The 19903-nt window shown below is 35.5% G+C and overlaps 2 protein-coding genes across 4 annotated transcripts; one reads left to right on the forward strand and one right to left on the reverse strand.

Moving 5' to 3' along the window:
- Window positions 1–133: 133 nt before the first annotated feature.
- LOC106169905 (uncharacterized) lies at window positions 134–16021 on the reverse strand. Of its 3 annotated transcripts, none has more exons than XM_024074581.2 (9): window positions 15920–16021; window positions 15563–15631; window positions 13197–13323; window positions 11866–12467; window positions 11438–11612; window positions 10907–11103; window positions 9632–10752; window positions 1066–1165; window positions 134–837 (listed from the first exon to the last, which is right to left on the reverse strand). In XM_024074581.2, the coding sequence occupies exons 2-9, from the start codon at window positions 15614–15616 to the stop codon at window positions 655–657; spliced, it is 2559 nt and encodes an 852-aa protein (XP_023930349.2). In that variant the 5' UTR covers window positions 15617–15631; window positions 15920–16021; the 3' UTR covers window positions 134–654. The 3 variants fall into 3 exon arrangements, with proteins under 3 accessions (XP_023930349.2, XP_086856893.1, XP_023930348.2); XM_087000767.1 differs by having other exon boundaries at window positions 15530–15631; XM_024074580.2 differs by lacking the exon at window positions 1066–1165 and having other exon boundaries at window positions 15530–15631.
- Window positions 16013–19516, forward strand: LOC106169906 (proteasome subunit beta type-2). The gene is made up of 6 exons (XM_013549563.3): window positions 16013–16177; window positions 16452–16574; window positions 17137–17207; window positions 17457–17619; window positions 17830–17879; window positions 18668–19516. Exons 1-6 carry the CDS (start codon window positions 16087–16089, stop codon window positions 18773–18775), a joined length of 606 nt encoding a protein of 201 aa, XP_013405017.1. The 5' UTR covers window positions 16013–16086; the 3' UTR covers window positions 18776–19516.
- The last annotated feature ends 387 nt before the right edge of the window (window positions 19517–19903 follow it).

Here is a 19903-nt window from a genome sequence, read left to right on the forward strand (position 1 = left end):
AGAATGCTTTGAGATTCACTGGCAAGGTGGATGGTTGCTGCAATCTTATCAATGACCTACATAATAGCTGAGATGGCATGTTGAGTTATGTCATTTGCAGGATTTATCTTAATGATATTAAAATCATACAGACTTTACACAACCTTTTAGAGGACAGTTTTATTTTCTAAATGACAAAGTTCAAGAACAAACATCAATGAAACATGTTCAGGTTTTGTCTTTGTTACATTACCAGTGCGGAGTAGAATTTTTTAAGTTTTGCAGTAAACATGTTAAATGGATTATGTACAGAGCAATATATAATTACGTACATAAAACATTTCTTAAATTTTAATTTGACCAAGTTATATCTTAATCATTGTTATGTCAACTGTGGATTATCTGATGTCAACATGGATAATCTGAAATTGATATATACACAGTGATAGAATATGTCTTTGAATCCAAGTCAATGTGAGTCACTCATTAAACTTAGAGAGACTGCAAAAGGAAAAAAATTATTGTCACTATTGCCTTTGGTTATTTGAATTTGTTGATGCACCACTCCCACCTTTTCTCTTATAAATTTCAAGCGTCAACATTCGCAAATGAAAAAAAAATCAAATCGAAAAAATAAAAAAAATTAATAAGTATGCTGTGCTGCGCATGACCTATTCATACATCAGCCACACTCTTCAGTAAGGTGTGCACCATCTCTGGTGTTTTCATGTGTGGGTCTATGACTACTGCTCTCCTCTCTGATCTGGCCAGCTGTCTTTCCAGTTCACAGAACCCCTTATCTCCAGACAGCACTGTGAATGGGATATGTTTGGGAAGGACAGCATCCATCTTTCCAACCTAGAACAATTTAATAGAAACTAAAAGGTTTCCATGGATAAAATATCTGGAGAACTTGGTGTACTTTCATGAAAGAATTTTTTGAATAACAAAATAGAAAAGAAAAACCCACAATAATCTCAATTTAGTACACTAGTGGTCACTTTTCCTGCCTTGTCAAAGGTATGAATGTGAAAAGAAGCATACTGTATTGACAATAAACCAATTAAGGTGGATGGTTAAATTAACCTGCAGACATATGGCAAAGTCAGCAGCATCTTTGGTCGTCCCACACCTTCCATGCAGGTGAAACCAACCATTTTTCACCAAAACAGAAAAGGGAAGGAAACTGAAATGGAACAGTTCTTTATCGAATGATGAAGCTGTTAGGCCTGAACATTTACAAGGCAGCAAAGCTGTCAAATGTACAGACAAAAAAACAGAAAATAATGATGCAAAATAGGTCATTTTGTCAATTTTGATGCAATAATAAATAATGCTTATAATAGCACTGTTAGTCAATTTTGAATTTTAATCATGCACAACAGGTAACATGGGCAATAACAGGAAACGGACCCAGAGATATTTTCTGGCAGTATTCCAAAGTATCTTTGTTGATCCATCCTCCATTTTGATTGTCTTCCAACAGAAGAAAAATAAATATCGGTCAATATAAACTTAAAAACCCGACCGTCTTCCGGAAGACCCAGAAGATGGTCTCAATCCATCCCTTCAATAAGATTACACTTTCAGGACCATGAGAGTTTCAAATTCACATGATGAAAGTCCCAATATTTGAAAAATGATGACAGTGCATAAAATAATATTACACAATGTTTAAAGACATAAAAACCAATATAACTGCTTATGTGGAAATACAGAAAATGTGCAGAGCCTCAGGCAGATGGGAGTTAAAAGTCACAAATGCCAGTGTTTCAGAAAAAATTAAAAAGGAAAACATAACAAAACTAGAAAAGCACTCTGAGAGTGCAGACCTCTGCCAAGGCAGCATTTTTTGATAATTATTGATTATTGATAGATTATTGATCCGAACCACCACCAAAAACTAATCATTGTCCTCCTTGACCCACTTCTGACAGTTCCTGAAAATTTCATCAAAATCGGTCCATAACTTTTTGAGTAATGTTGATGACAGACAAACAGGGGTGAAAACATAGCCTCCTTGGCAGAGGTAAATATAATTCCAATGAAGCTGCTACATAAACTTATAATCTTTGAGTTTGATATATATATATATATATATATATATATATATATATATATATATATATATATATATATATATATATATATATTAAAAACTCACTGCTTCCTTATTATTAATCTAGCAGAGAGCTTAACCTTTGGGAGTTTACAAGGAAATATCAACAAGTGTGCTTTATGTAATCTCATTTAATGGCCTATTAATAAGGCAAATGACTTTATAACTTTATAACTTAGCCTAGTGATACCCAAGGGAAATTTACAGACCGACCCTCTCAAAGGTCTTCAGGCCCATAAGTCACACCTTAAGAAGCACAAAACAATAATGCACAAAATAGGAGACTATCAATTCTGATGCAATAATACATTATGTTTAACTGCACAGTCAACATCAAATTTTAATTATGCACAACAGGTAACACCGACGAAAGTAGAAGCATAAGGCTTCAGGCCCATCAGAGTTCAAGTTTATACAGTTTAGAAAGTGCCAGAATGAGAAAAATGAAAATTTCACAAAAAATGCATAAATTTAATAAAAATGATAATCTAATAGAGCTGGTTTTCTAATATGAGCTGTACATGTATGTCAATCCTAAGAATCATTCTTGTAAGACTAGTTGAAAAAATAGAAAGAAACAGTTTTCTTTCCATAACGTTAATGGTGGCAGTGCACAAAGTAGGTTTTTTGTCCATTTTGATGCAACATTACATAATGATTAACTGTATAAATACCACCTATTTTAAAATGTCTACTATTAAAAACATGGACATTAAAAAAATGTGATTACCACTGGGCTTCATGCCCAAGGGAGCTCTAAGTCCCACATTGAAAATTTCAGTATGTGAAAGAAAAAAATTTTCACAAAAAAAAAAAAAAAAAAAAAACTCTATAACTTCCAGAAAATTAACTAATGAGACAGATTTTCCAACTGAAGCTGTATTTCAGTCCTATTTTTCTTTCCCTTAAGTGTAAAAAGAGCAAGTGACATGGTTTTCCTTTCACAGTCACTACGGAGGCAGTGCCCAAAATAGGATTTTGTTCAATTTTGATGCAATATTACACAATGCCTAACAGCATAATAACCATCAGTTTTTTAATGATAAAATAAAACTATCATGGATATTCACAAAATGTGTCTAGCCAATAGAGTTCAGACACACTTTGAAAATCCCAAAATCTAAACAAGAGAAACTGTATTGAAAAGAGTTAATTTCCATTTTCAATACCTTTTTTTACATAAAAAAAATAATCGATTTACTGTCATTTTTATGTGATCAATTAAAATATGTTGTCAAAGAAAATTTTCAATAGAACAAATCTTAATGTCCAACTTGCTCCATTCTGAGATTCTTAACTTAGTGAATGATTGAGTCTGACCAACTGCAATGATATGAGTTCCTTTCCATTTTTGATACTTTATTAAACAATGCACAATAAAAGGTGTACTGTCATTTTTATATAATCAACTAACAATATTTTTAAGAAGCAGAGAATGTCAAACAAACACTTTTACATGTCTAATTTGTTCCATAATGAGACTTTTAACATGCCTAAAAATTAAATCTGAAGAAAAACCACTTATATACAAAAAGGCTAATAACTTCATCAAAACTTAACTGATCAACCTTATTTTCAAACTTGATCTGTATATTAGTCAGACTGATCACTCCTGTGAGTTTCAAGACAAAAGGCTGATTGGTTTTCCTTAAAATGCGTTATCAGTGTTGCATATATGCAGAATGGAAAAAAAAAGCATAACTTTTAATTTGTAAAAATAGTCCAATCAAGCCAATTTTCAAACTTGACCTGTGTATTATGAATATTCATCAGTTCTGTAAGTTTCAAGCCAAAAGGTAAAATGGTTTTCCACTTATCGTGTTATCGGTGCTGCATATATGCTGAAAAAAGTGAAAAACAGCATAAATTCCCTAAAAATGACCCGATCATGCTGATTTTCGAACTTGACCTGCGCATTATGAATATTCATCAGTTCTGTAAGTTTCAAGCCAAAAGGTAAAATGGTTTTCCACTTATCGTGTTATCGGTGCTGCATATATGCTGAAAAAAGTGAAAAAACAGCATAAATTCCCTAAAAGTGACCCGATCATGCTGATTTTCGAACTTGACCTGCGCATTATGAATATTCATCAGTTCTGTAAGTTTCAAGCCAAAAGGTAAAATGGTTTTCCACTTATCGTGTTATCGGTAAAAGTGCACGGCGACGGCGACGACAGACGCAGATGACGGCTATATGTACAGACACATCTGTGTCTGTACATAATAAAAACTAGAGGATCAGAGAGGCGATACCGCCTCCGAATATTGTACCACCAGCTGGAGCAAGCGCATTCGTATAGACCCCCACATACACAAAATAAGGGACACAGCCACCAGTCTTATGCTTGACAAGCTATAAAAATGCAATCAACAAGAATTTTCAAAATACGCAAAAAATATATATAACTTAAAATGGTACAATCAAAGTTAAGTTCATCGTAAGGTAGGTCAAAGGTCAATTTCAAGGTCGCAGTAAATTGCCAGTATATGACTTCCTATTCAAGTACAATAGTAACTACGGACCTATCTCAGCCAGTTTTGGAGATAAAAGGAAAGCAAAATTTGCAAAGTTCAGTTCATGGTGAAAAGTAGGTCAAAGGTCAATTTTAAGGTCACATATAGATTGCCAGTATATGACTTCCTATTCAAGTCCAATAGTAACTACGGACCTATCTCAGCCAGTTTTGGAGATAAAAGGAAACCAAAATTTGCAAAGTTCAGTTCATGGTGAAAAGTAGGTCAACGGTCAATTTCAAGGTCACAGTAAGATTGCCAGTATATGACTTCCTATTCAAGTCCAATAGAAACTACGGACCTATCTCTGCCAGTTTTGGAGATAAAAGGGAAGCAAAATTTGCAATGTTCAGTTCATGGTGAAAAGTAGGTCAAAGGTCAATTTTAAGGTCACATTTAGATTGCCAGTATATGACTTCCTATTCAAGTTCAATAGTAACTATGGACCTATCTCTGCCAGTTTTGGAGACAAAAGGGAAGCAAAATTTGCAAAGTTCAGTTCATGGTGAAAAGTAGGTCAAAGGTCAATTTTAAGGTCACATTTATATTGCCAGTATATGACTTCCTATTCAAGTTCAATAGTAACTATGGACCTATCTCTGCCAGTTTTGGAGATAAAAGGAAAGCAAAATTTGCAAAGTTCAGTTCATGGTGAAAAGTAGGTCAAAGGTCAATTTTAAGGTCACATTTATATTGCCAGTATATGACTTCCTATTCAACTTCAATAGTAACTATAGACCTATCTCTGCAAGTTTTGGAGATATAAGGGACTAAATGTTATAATTTTGGAGTTACCATAATGTGCCTTAAATTTCGTACAGAAAAAATTAATCAAAATAAAGAAAATGTCATTTTGGTCAAAATTCTTGAAATAGGAGGTGCTCTGAAGTTTCAAAAGTTCAAGTTTGATGAAATAATGTCATTTTTGAACACAAGTTGTCTGCTTTGCCAAGCCTAATGTTTTATTTTTCCAGAATTCAAAATTTATTATCCATTACCGTACTGCACATTTTGCTTTTACCACCAATATGTACTTTTTGATACAGCGTAACTCGAAAACCGTATGGAATACAAAAAAACCGAGACCACCTCCAGTATTGGGCTTTACATGCAAAGTTCAGTTCATGGTGAAAAGTAGGTCAAAGATCAATTTTAAGGTCACATTTAGATTGCCAGTATATGACTTCCTATTCAAGTTCAATAGTAACTATGGACCTATCTCTGCCAGTTTTGGAGATAAAAGGGAAGCAAAATTTGCAAAGTTCAGTTCATGGTGAAAAGTAGGTCAAAGGTCAATTTTAAGGTCACATTTAGATTGCCAGTATATGACTTCCTATTCAAGTTCAATAGTAACTATGGACCTATCTCTGCCAGTTTTGGAGATAAAACGGAAGCAAAATTTGCAAAGTTCAGTTCATGGTGAAAAGTAGGTCAAAGGTCAATTTTATGGTCACATTTAGATTGCCAGTATATGACTTCCTATTCAAGTTCAATAGTAACTACGGACCTATCTCAGCCAGTTTTGGAGATAAAAGGAAAGCAAAATTTGCAAAGTTCAGTTCATGGTGAAAAGTAGGTCAAAGGTCAATTTTAAGGTCACATTTAGATTGCCAGTATATGACTTCCTATTCAAGTTCAATAGTAACTATGGACCTATCTCTGCCAGTTTTGGAGATAAAAGGGAAGAAAAATTTGCAAAGTTCAGTTCATGGTGAAAAGTAGGTCAAAGGTCAATTTTAAGGTCACATATAGATTGCCAGTATATGACTTCCTATTCAAGTTCAATAGTAACTATGGACCTATCTCTGCCAGTTTTGGAGATAAAACGGAAGCAAAATTTGCAAAGTTCACTTCATGGTGAAAAGTAGGTCAAAGGTCAATTTTATGGTCACATTTAGATTGCCAGTATATGACTTCCTATTCAAGTTCAATAGTAACTACGGACCTATCTCAGCCAGTTTTGGAGATAAAAGGAAAGCAAAATTTGCAAAGTTCACTTCATGGTGAAAAGTAGGTCAAAGGTCAATTTTAAGGTCACATTTAGATTGCCAGTATATGACTTCCTATTCAAGTTCAATAGTAACTATGGACCTATCTCTGCCAGTTTTGGAGATAAAAGGGAAGAAAAATTTGCAAAGTTCAGTTCATGGTGAAAAGTAGGTCAAAGGTCAATTTTAAGGTCACATATAGATTGCCAGTATATGACTTCCTATTCAAGTCCAATAGTAACTACGGACCTATCTCAGCCAGTTTTGGAGATAAAAGGAAAGCAAAATTTGCAAAGTTCACTTCATGGTGAAAAGTAGGTCAAAGGTCAATTTTAAGGTCACATTTAGATTGCCAGTATATGACTTCCTATTCAAGTTCAATAGTAACTATGGACCTATCTCTGCCAGTTTTGGAGATAAAAGGGAAGAAAAATTTGCAAAGTTCAGTTCATGGTGAAAAGTAGGTCAAAGGTCAATTTTAAGGTCACATATAGATTGCCAGTATATGACTTCCTATTCAAGTTCAATAGTAACTATGGACCTATCTCTGACAGTTTTGGAGATAAAAGGGAAGAAAAATTTGCAAAGTTCAGTTCATGGTGAAAAGTAGGTCAAAGGTCAATTTTAAGGTCACATATAGATTGCCAGTATATGACTTCCTATTCAAGTTCAATAGTAACTATGGACCTATCTCTGCCAGTTTTGGAGATAAAAGGGAAGAAAAATTTGCAAAGTTCAGTTCATGGTGAAAAGTAGGTCAAAGGTCAATTTTAAGGTCACATATAGATTGCCAGTATATGACTTCCTATTCAACTTCAATAGTAACTATAGACCTATCTCTGCCAGATTTGGAGATATAAGGGACTAAATGTTATAATTTTGGAGTTACCATAATGTGCCTTAAATTTCGTACAGAAAAAATTAATCAAAATAAAGAAAATGTCATTTTGGTCAAAATTCTTGAAATAGGAGGTGCTCTGAAGTTTCAAAAGTTCAAGTTTGATGAAATAATGTCATTTTTGAACACAAGTTGTCTGCTTTGCCAAGCCTAATGTTTTATTTTTCCAGAGTTCAAAATTTATTATCCATTACCGTACTGTACATTTTGCTTTTACCACCAATATGTACTTTTTGATACAGCGTAACTCGAAAACCGTATGGAATACAAAAAAAACGAGACCACCTCCAGTATTGGGCTTTACATGCAAAGTTCAGTTCATGGTGAAAAGTAGGTCAAAGGTCAATTTTAAGGTCACATTTAGATTGCCAGTATATGACTTCCTATTCAAGTTCAATAGTAACTATGGACCTATCTCTGCCAGTTTTGGAGATAAAACGGAAGCAAAATTTGCAAAGTTCAGTTCATGGTGAAAAGTAGGTCAAAGGTCAATTTTAAGGTCACATTTAGATTGCCAGTATATGACTTCCTATTCAAGTTCAATAGTAACTATGGACCTATCTCTGCCAGTTTTGGAGATAAAAGGGAAGCAAAATTTGCAAAGTTCAGTTCATGGTGAAAAGTAGGTCAAAGGTCAATTTTATGGTCACATTTAGATTGCCAGTATATGACTTCCTATTCAAGTTCAATAGTAACTACGGACCTATCTCAGCCAGTTTTGGAGATAAAAGGAAACCAAAATTTGCAAAGTTCAGTTCATGGTGAAAAGTAGGTCAAAGGTCAATTTTAAGGTCACATTTAGATTGCCAGTATATGACTTCCTATTCAAGTTCAATAGTAACTATGGACCTATCTCTGACAGTTTTGGAGATAAAAGGGAAGAAAAATTTGCAAAGTTCAGTTCATGGTGAAAAGTAGGTCAAAGGTCAATTTTAAGGTCACATATAGATTGCCAGTATATGACTTCCTATTCAAGTTCAATAGTAACTATGGACCTATCTCTGCCAGTTTTGGAGATATAAGGGACTAAATGTTATAATTTTGGAGTTACCATAATGTGCCTTAAATTTCATACAGAAAAAATTAATTAAAATAAAGAAAATGTCATTTTGGTCAAAATTCTTGAAATAGGAGGTGCTCTGAAGTTTCAGAAGTTCAAATTTGATGAAATAATGTCATTTTTGAACACAAGTTGTCTGCTTTGCCAAGCCTAATGTTTTATTTTTCCAGAGTTCAAAATTTATTATCCATTACCGTACTGCACATTTTGCTTTTACCACCAACATGTACTTTTTGATACAGCGTAACTCGAAAACCGTATGGAATACAAAAAAACCGAGACCACCCCCAGTGTTGGGCTTTACATGCTCTACAAAATGCAAAAAAGAATGGGTCTCTAGCATTAACGGTTCCCGAATTAGAGACAGTTTTCAGTTTCGGTATCTTATGGCCGCTACTCCCGTGAAAATGCACCGATTGACCCAAAATTCATGGAGATGAAAGATGACCTGAAGGGTAACACTTTCCAATAATATTATTGGTTAAGTCTGTGTGGTGTCTGAATAACAGGGCAAAAAAATTTTTTTTCGTAAAAAATTTCATTTTTTTGAAAATTTTGGCCCGTTTGACCTTGAAGTAAAGGTCAAAGGTCAAATCCAAGGGTATATTTGAAATCTACACATATGACTTTTGGAAAGCCGTCTATAGAAATTTTTCCCATAACTCCTTCCGTAGGGTAGATAATTAGCATTTAATTTTGCCATTTTTAGACAAGGGTGCATTGCAATGAGTGCCACACCCAGACCCCAATACCGACAAAGCCCAAATTTTACGTGGAACGAGTTGAGATTATAGGTGACCTAAATCCATGAGATGGGTATGGGGGGCCTTACCGTCTAGGAGGAGAAGCGGTAACGGTAGCCGTCCGGCGGAGCCGGCGGAACGATCCGGACGAGACCGAAACCATGTGTACCGCCAGCGCTAACGCTGGTGGTACAATAATTCAATACAATCTGTATCCCTTTTCATTAGAAGAATAAAACAATCATTATAGCATGTTCCACTCAATATTGTTAGGTGTAACAAATACAAAAAAAACATTAACTACTTAATATGAAATGATCATTGGCATACCTGTGTGGTGGTTTCCAGACAGTTTTACCTCCAATAAATGCCCATACAAACACCCTGTCAGGTAGTGGAGCAGGCAGTTTCTTGAATAAGGCTGGCCAGTTGTCCAAGTCCAGAAATACTATTTGATGCATGGAAGACAGATAATTTGGATCAGGGTCTTCATCGGCTAAGGGCACTCCCTTAGGACTTCCAGGATTTGAAACAATTGTGTTTATTGATGTCACTGGCTTCTGGGCACCTTGTCTTCCCTTGCTGTTGCTCTTTTTCACTAATGTTGCTGAGGAATGTGAAGTGGTTCTGCAACTACTATTGCTTACACCACTGGCACTACTATCAGTATCAGGCACAAAGAGAGATGTGCAAGGCCTAAAGAAGTCACTTTGCTGGACTTTACATTTTTGTACATTTTCCAGCTTTTTCTGCAAGAGTTCTTGAGAATTGGGTGAAAAATCTCTAACGGAGAACCCTTTTGGCAGACCTAATGTGTCAGTGAGTGATTGAGACTTTGATACACTAGGAGTTTTTGCTGTTAACTGTGCTACCTCCTTGTCTTCATCATTTGGATTTGATTCAGAGCTTTGAATCACAGTGGAACAGGCTGTTGTGGCTCTACTTTCTGCTGTTGTGGCTCTTTTGCACTCTGATGAGCTGGCTTTCTTGGCTACAGTATGGAGAATCTTTGCAACTTTTTGGTCCTTTTCCTCATTATCCAACTTCCTCTTTGTTCTCTTTTCAGAAACCCTTGCAGATGTCTCATCTGAGTACACTGATAAAGCCACTGGGTTGGAAGCTGTTGAAGACTCATTATTATATCTCGTAGCACCAGGTGGGTAATTAAACCAAGTTCTTGTGGAGTTTATAAAGTGAATTCTGTCTTCCAAAGTCATTTTTTCTTCATTTTGCTTTCTTTTGAGAGTGAAATCCCTCACACCTTTGTGATAGATTATTTGCTTGGTTAGAGAAATTCTTCTTACAAACTCGGTGAAAGATGAACAGTTGGCATCTATAACATTTCCTGGTTTCTCAGGATGGCACTCATGTGATACACCATCCTCTGGATCAAATAACCGCTGGCAGAAACTGCAGGTAGACCCCTTCAAAAATGTGGAGAATAATTCTGCCTGTAAAAATGAAAGTTGTGTACTTCAATAATCATCTTGTCATATATATAAGACATCTTTCTCACCAACTCTTTTTCACACACAAATGCACTAAAACTAGAGCACAATCCTTACAAAATAATGTAAATAACACAAACAGTAGAGCTTCATTTACCAAGGTAGTCTCCGAAGATGCAATACATTTCCCAGTGGGGCATTCAGAAATACTCTTTCTAAACTCTTTGTCACTATTGACTTCTTTCCCACAGTCTACACAGTGAACTCTGGTGCGAACCTGAGCCACCTTATCCTGCATACACATGTATACATAAGCTGGGTAGGGAAAGGGGTCAGCAGATGGGGATATGTCATCTGAATATAGAGAAAATTTTGATAAATATAATATATTTATTCTATATAAACATATTTATCAATTTTACACTAAAAAATACAAAAACAATATCAAGACACTTAGTCACAAGTAAGCAACAACTCAAATGCATCAAAACTTTAATATAATGGCAATATTCAATTTCCACAACTGATATAATTTCGTTATATATACTAGCTTCCAAAGAGGCTTGATATATGTTTAATACTTTGATTTCTGTTTTTGGAACAATGTGAAAAAAAAGGTTCACCTACAGCTGTACAATTTTCCATAACATGTTACATTGAAAGAAACCAATAATTAAGGCACCCTTACCTTGAAAAGCATAGTAATGCTCCTGATGATTCATGGTTTCTATGTGGTCTTTGCATAGCTCAGAGCTTTGGAATATCTCAAAGCACTGAGGACAGCCATATCCCAGCACAAGAACTGGAGCAGTGTACAGTGTGTGGCCCACAGTCTTCATGTGCTCTAGACAATTTCTGCACCTCTGTATATTTACAAAATAGATCAATCAAAATAAAACAGTAAATTAAGCAAATGTATTCATGAAAGAACTTCAAAGACAATTTAAAAGCTGATAAATATCTTGCACAATAAAATATGGACTATACAGTAATGTGAAAAGCTGCAACCCCCATCAATGACTTTTAAATATTTTTTACCACTCTGCAAGACTTGATATCAAAGGCCTTTATGTAAAATTATAGACAAATGATTCTGTGGGAAAACAAATATATCACCTTAAATAAAACACCACATTCTGGGCACATATAATGTGAACGTTTAGGTGTGAAGTTCATGAAAGTCTTAAAAGCAACATGTTGAAACTGTTGCATATGATGTGAAAACTCATTCTGAGGACTTGAATAATTGGCAAAGGTCATCTCACAGTCAATAACAGGGCATTCCAAACTTTCTGTGGGAGTAGGATTGTCAGTGGAGTCATCAAGGTTTATGCATTCTATGGCATTAGAAATAGAGGTTTGTGATACTGTTTCAGTTACAGGGTTTTTTCCATCTCTGGAAGCTGTTTCCTTATGTGCTTTTAATGAAAGTTTTATTGCAAGTTTAAGAGCTTCATCTTCTCCATCAGAAACATCACCTTCTTCTATAAGCCTAAGGCGAGTCTGGTCATTGTCCCTTAAAAATGTGGACATTGTTATGCTAGAGTTTTTTGGTGTTTGTCCCTGCTCTTCATTGTCTTCAAAAGTGATTGTACCAGGAGTTGAAGGCTCAAAGCTACTTGTGGTGGGTCTTACTTCATCATAAACTGGAGGTGGGATATGTCTTTGTTCTTCCACTTGCCTGCGAGTTATTTCTTTCATCTTCTTTGCCATTCCAGCTTAAAAATTATTGGTAATGAAATCAATAAAATTCTACAGACAAAATCACCTTCTACATCAATATCATACATGCTAATTTACGGTCACATAAAGAATCAAAAGCATTTTGAAAGAAACCTGTAGCACAGGCAAATGCCTATGACTGTTGCTCCACATTGTATCTCAAGGTCTTATTAAGCACCCCGCACACGGTAAGCAATTGGCAAGCGCCACTTGCGCTGAGCCAGATGCTTGTGCTCCTCAGCTCCCCGCAAACGCTGCGCTCTTTGCTCAGCAGAGGTGCCTCCCGGCCTGCCCCTAGCGGACGCACTGTGAACTGAGAGATCATGTGTTTAAGGAAACATTACATATTGTTGTTTTTTCTGATAGTAATGGAAAATGGTGACCACGTTAATCAATCAGACTAACTATAACTGTGTACATTTTGGTTGACTTTGCTGGGGGCTGCCATTTTTGTTTGTTTCCAGCTACCGGCACATGCGCATTGTTGGCATGACTTGAGCAATCGGCGCCTGCACCCCGCACACGCTGAGCCATTTGCCTCAAGAGACCAAAAATATCAAACACGTGAGATATTTTGCTCAGCCGCGCGAGAGGCAAAAATCTCACCAAAATACCCCCACAAACGATGAGAAAACGGCGCAGCGCAAGTGGAGCGCGCCAAATGCTCACCGTGTGCGGGCCCCTTAAGATAACAATTTTAAGCTTAGACAAATCTCAAGACCAACCTGAATTTGAGAGCCAAGTTTGAACATCTGTCCTCGCTTGTACCAGTTCTGGGTTATTTGCCACTGAATTTGTTATATAAGCACTGTGGGCAAGTTCTACCTCTCTTTGCACTTTTCTTCTCTTAATCTATTAGGATAGAAAGGAAACCATTTATGAAACTACATTGATATTTCAGAGCATTCAAAATAGAGTTTTAATCAGGACAGGAAAAAACATCCCTTTTGTGGCGTGATAATGTATTAACTAAAGTTATAAATTAAATGGTGTTAACAACATACCTTAAAATTATTTTACAATTAAAGAAACACAAACCCATTTACTTTGGTCTATTTTTGGATTTACTATTAAGACTATGAAGACCATGAATATGAAATGTTACATCCTCACATGTGCATACCTTCAATAACTGAACTTAAAATCAATCTGAATGAAAACACAAACATCACTTTGAAGTAACACTTAGATATGACTTGTGAGTGAATGTTTTTATTGTCTAGTAGAATTATGTAGAATGAGAAATATGAATAACTCTGATACTGGAACATACATTATCCATTTTACCTACACTGTGGTCTCAACCCGAGAGCTTTCATTATGCAGGTAATGACCTGGATGGATTAGTCACCTGACCTATTGTCATACAGCTAGGGAAAGTCTCCTAGTAATCAAGATCTTACACCTTGTAAACATACATTAAAAAGCCACCCATAAATTTAGGATATCCTGAATAGAGGTTTATGAAAGCCAACAAAAAGAAAGTCAAAAAGCGCATTCACCAACTCTGGAATGAGTGTAATGTACCTCACATATATAAGTGTGTATAAGTAACTACTCCATACATAACTGCACTACATGACAAACTGAAAGGCCATTTTATATCATTTGGGATCTCAATATCATTCAAACCCATAAACACACTCTGAGAAAAAAAAAGTGAAGACAAACCCTGGAAAGGAAATAAATCCAATGTTGTGTATGATGCTGTATGTGATGCTTCGGAAAGCTCTGAAACATACACTGGAGGAAAAAAATATTCTAAAGCATCAAAAAAAGAGGTTTGTGATACTGTTTCAGTTACAGGCATTAAAATAACACAGAAGGTGAACTCCAAAACAGTGATTTTTCCAACACATCAGAGACATTGGTCACTTAATAGATGAGAAGGACTTCACCATTCAGGAGGGAAACTGGAGCAAACATGGCATCAAAGAAGCTATCCAGGAACAGGTGGAAAACACAGAAATGAGGCCTTAGGTTTTACATGTATGAGCGCATTCTCAACGAATTAAGCCAGGCTTTACAAAGCCGGTGACCTAAAAATGGCGGACGTACATGAAAGAAAAACCGCCTAATCTTTTAATAGTCTCTCCGCCTCCCCACACGTCGTCCCTGCGGGGTACAGTAATTAAATCTCGGCTCCGTTCGCCATGCGGAAGCTACCTGAGAAATATTAAGTGCGCATGCTCATCAGTTAAACTCGTGGTGAAGAAGGCATAGCGGCTGAAGGCGATCGAAAAAAAAAGCTCTTCTGTTCTATTATCTTTGAAAACAGAGACGAAAAAGGAATAATTTGGCCCGTAGAGCAGCAATGAATCGACTATCTAAGGAGATAATATCACCAGAGATATTCACGGAAATATTAATGTTCGGAGCCGAGATTTAATTACTGTACCCCGCAGGGACGACGTGTGGGGAGGCGGAGAGACTATTAAAAGATTAGGCGGTTTTTCTTTCATGTACGTCCGCCATTTTTAGGTCACCGGCTTTGTAAAGCCTGGCTTAATTCGTTGAGAATGCGCTCTATCTCTTGCACACATGGAACAGGGTGCTAGAGATTATCCCTAGTCATATGCCAATAGATCATGTGACTAGTCTATCCAGGTCATTACCTACTGAAGGTCACAGGTTGAGACCACCACTTTGGTCAGTTGCTAATGTAAGTTCCAGTATCAGAGTGATACATTTCTCAAACTTCACAAATAATAAATTGTGATGCCCAGAAGGGGATTCACAAAATGCCAGCATATCACAGTTTGTATTCATCTTGTGCATGTATCCTCCAGATATCCAATAATATGGTCAAATTTAAGCTGAACACATAAACATTTTAAAGTTTATCTTTAAAAATTAAAATTTACAGTGCCTTAATTGATTCAAAGAAAGCCCTGTCATACATACATGTACATAAGCTGATATGCAGGTACTAGTATAAATAGGTTGGTCCAGCACAAAGATTTTCTAACTAGGCTGACACGCCGTGTTAGTACAGTGACAAGCAAGGTAAGGCCTTTAAGTTTAAGTGAGCTTGAAGCCATATAAGTTTAACCAGTACCCTTTCTTGCATATCCCTTTTCTGCCGACTTACTGTCTCGGCAGATTTGTCAAAAGCAGATTGCTGCTCTTTTCCTTGTCCTGACATAAAGCCTTTTTATTCCTGAAAGTGAAAAAAACTGAAAGTTATAAACTGAAGAGATTGTATGAACAATTAACGTACTACTATTCAAACAAGCCTTACACTTGCGTTTCCCTCCTTACTGTGCGTTTTAATTTTACTTTTTTTAGATCAAGATAGATCAGTGTAAAATCAAAGCAATATTTTCTTTAGTAAGCGCTATTTATTATTTATATACGTCTAACTACTGAATCTTCCCATTAGAACAGTAATTAAATATTCGGTCCTTCTTTTTTTCGAACTTTTATCGAACTTAAACACAGCACTTACTTTCCAACTTGAAATCTTTTTTACATTTCGCTCTTCTGTTAACTCTCGTGTAAGTCTCGATTGCGAGACCTTCCCAATTTGCGCCAATCACAGTTGTTTGCGACTGTCAGTGCGAGACTGTTGTAAATGTGAGAGTGCAGTTTTGCAAGTTGGGGGAAAAGCACAAAATGGAATGTTTGATAGGTATTCAAGGCAAAGATTTCGTTGTCGTCGCGGCAGATATGAAGTCTGCACGAAGTATACTGACAATGAAACACGGTAAGCGTTTAAGTGTCACTGGAATGGCATGCGTAAAGCACCTATGAGGCTAATGGCTTAGTTCCTTTGTGAATTTGGTCGTTGTCAAAATATCGAATATCGCAGTGTCTGTAACTATGTACTATAGCACATTTCTGTTTTATGAGTCTGGAAGATTTCTGAAATTTAAATAAAATATCATTCCGATACTCTCTGACTCATGAATTAGTGAGGTCAATAACTACATATCTTTAAAAATCCCAACTATTTCATACCTCAATCTTGATTTATCTAGACCAAGACAAGATGTTCCAGTTAAGTAGCAAACTGATGATGTTAGTCTGTGGGGAATCAGGAGACACAGTACAATTTGCAGAATATATTGCTAAAAATATACAGCTTTATAAAATGAGGAATGGTAAGTACATATTTTTTAAAGTTAATCCAATAATTAGCCTTCATCTCCCCTGTTTACTTTTTTTATTAACTGTTAGACTACAATCTAATGGTAAAAGTAAAGGGAGGGTAAGAGTACTTATCTGTTTACACCCTTACTGTACTGTAGAGCCCTTTCAAGTTTTTCCCATACTCCCAACCATCTCACTATGTCACTCACTTCTATATTTCAGCAAATAAATGCAATGAATTGATGTGTCAAAAGTAATCAAGTTTACCCCTTTCTGATACCAAATGATTTTCGCACTTTTTGATTGTGATAATTTTGAGAAAATCTTTCAGCTTGTTGTTTCACTTCAATCCCTGGCATCCATCTGCCTAGCACAAAATTCATGTTTGATTCTAGCAAACTTAAAATGGACAAAACCAGACTAGAAGGTCATTCAGAGAATTAAGGGAAATTGTATTGACTTAACCATGTGTTATAACTGAATACTAGTTCATGAGTGTTTATTTATGTACATAATTTTTTTTTCTAAAGATCTTTAGTGATTTAATTTGCTTGTAATGTTTTTTCTTTTCAGGATATGAATTATCACCACATGCCGCAGCTAATTTTACAAGGAGAAATTTGGCAGAATATCTCAGGAGTCAGGTATGTAGATGCTGAAATTATGAGAAGTTTGATAGGTATTGTGTTGAAAGATGATGTAATTGTAATAGATATTTGTTGAGTTCAGACAATAAGAAAATCTATCTAAAAGCATAATTTTAATCAGTTTCCCTCCATTAAGATATACTTCTACAAAGCAGGGTGTAATAAATGTATAGTGAAAAAAAATTAGCATGAGAATTGCACTGTGGATTTTAGTTAATTGATAAAAATTCTTATTATTAATTATAGACTCCATACATGGTGAATCTGTTGCTGGCAGGTTTTGACGAAGAAAGTGGACCTGCTCTGTACTACATGGACTACCTGGCCTCCATGAACAAAGTGCCTTTTGCATTACATGGTTATGGCTCTTTCTTTGCTCTTAGTATCATGGACAGGTATTACAAAGAAGGTGGGTAGTTATCTCTATTCATGTGCTCCGCATTTGACATATATAAATCAACTATTTCATTTCCCTATTTGTGTATTTTTTGTTGTTTATCATCAATTTAGACAAATGAAACGTAAAATAACTTTGTTTTTATTTTGTCATGAAAAAGTTACACCCTTTAGTGTATTAAAGTTAAAGACTGAAGGAAGTTGGATATAATTATATTTTCAGATCTCACACAGGAAGATGCAGTAAAGCTTGTACAAAGATGTGTTAATGAGGTAAATTGATTAAGAGACTGAAAAATTAATTTCAGCAAGTTATAGTGATGCTAAATCATAGGGACATGTAATGATATTTTTTGTTATTTCAAATCCTGTGCATCATGGGCTCGAAATAGGACATAACATTTTTGACTTACTTAGCGGATAACAGTTTGTGTCAGATTTATTAAAGGTTGCGCAAAGTCCACATAATGACCTGTTAAACGATTTATTCGTCGACGTTAGGTATCTACATATTATAAGTAAAGTCTTTAACTCTCCAAAACTACGTCCGTCTCCATGCTCCGTCTATCTCAGTCTCCTTCTCTTCTCCCTTTCTTCTCCCTCTCTCTTCCTCTTGGCTCCCTAAGTATCAGTTCCAATTGCTTATATACTTATATATTTCTTATCTATGGTCGATGCACACAAACTTTAATTACTTATAATTGTATAATTAATTTCTTTGCCTCAGCGTTATACAAAGAGGCCACAACATTACCCAAAAACTATTGGACCACAACACTTTACATCATATGACCTCATAAGATATCTTTTTTTATCTTTATGTTGGACACGACATATTGGCCTCAAAAGATTGTCTGTATCTTCAAAGACACCTGTAGGGCTTACAAAATTTTTGGGAAATGGCAGGTTGGTTGGTTGGACTTGTTTGGGTTGAACTCCCTGCAAATCGATGACCAAATTACAGATTCACATTTTGGATTCCCTGTACCCCGAATCTTGGGGAAACAACTGCCTTGGATGAATGATTTCACTTCTTTTGAAGTGTCTTTTGTGTCTTTCAGATCAACAAAAGGTTTCTTGTAAATCTACCAGCATTTAAAGTCAGAGTGATCAACAAGGATGGCATTCAAGACCTACCTGATGTGAAACCAGTGCTGTCAACATCTTAGTAACCAAATGTGGAATAATAAACTTTAAAGCAACAGAAAATTAAATGCAACAACATTGCAGATGACACCCAAAAAACTGTTCGACTGTAGTTGTTTATTCATGATGTTCATATGGTTATCATGTTGAATGATGAGGACTAGACTGCACAGTCAGATTGAAGTTCATCTTGTACATGGACCAAACAGTTAAAAGGACTATGTTCAGTTTTATGTGTACAAGTCAGAAAAATGTGACAAATTTATTGTAATCAACTATGGTCATGACTAAAAGAAGCATCTTGTAAAAACTAATGAGATATTTATGTCAACTGTACAGTCATTTTCATTCACAAAAAAAAAAAAAAAAAAAAAAAAAAAAATGAAAATAAAATGTATTATTGAAAACAAGCTTTGAGAGTTGAAAAATTAAATTTGATAATATGCCTGCAAACAAGAAAACTTATTTAATGCTTAGCATTGCAAATATAAAGTTATCCCAAATAGGAATAAGAAAAAAAAATCAAACATTGAGATTTTTTAGGTACAAAACATTTTCATCCCCCGACAATACCTGTGTACATTAGGTCACCCACTAATATTAAGTTTATTGTGCTTTCCATGGATAATGTATTAATATTCCTGGTTGACATTTTAACCATTGTCACAATGTCCCATGAGGCCATGATGTATTACATGCACTGCCAGTGCAAGTCTGGTCAGCTACTAATTTAGCAGTTGTTAATAAAACTCATGATATTGTGATTACTTTTTGTTGAATGTCTGGCCATTATCGCACTGTTCAAACAGAACGAGGGTTCATGGAAGTAGGCTTCTAATAAAATACCAAGATATAATTTTGCTAGGGGATAAATAATGCAAGTAGAAGTGGGGGTGAAATGCTCTATTTTGACCCAGTATCCTTGACCTTATGCCTCCTAACCTTTCCCCAAACTTTAAAAAAGCTTATTTTAGATAATGAGGTTCCCTAGAATACTGGAACCCATTAAACAGCTGTAGTGCAGATGCAGACAATGCAAAAGTAACCTACAAGGTTTGAGATGATATTTTGAGTCTATACTCTCGTAATATAGCATAAGTTTTACATTTTAATGAAAAATAATTTCCCAAATCAGCATGTCTCTGTGAAGG

This window comes from Lingula anatina, chromosome 1, assembly GCF_051362555.1.
Source record: "Lingula anatina isolate TDL-2025a chromosome 1, LinAna3.0, whole genome shotgun sequence".
NCBI lineage: Eukaryota > Metazoa > Brachiopoda > Lingulata > Lingulida > Lingulidae > Lingula > Lingula anatina.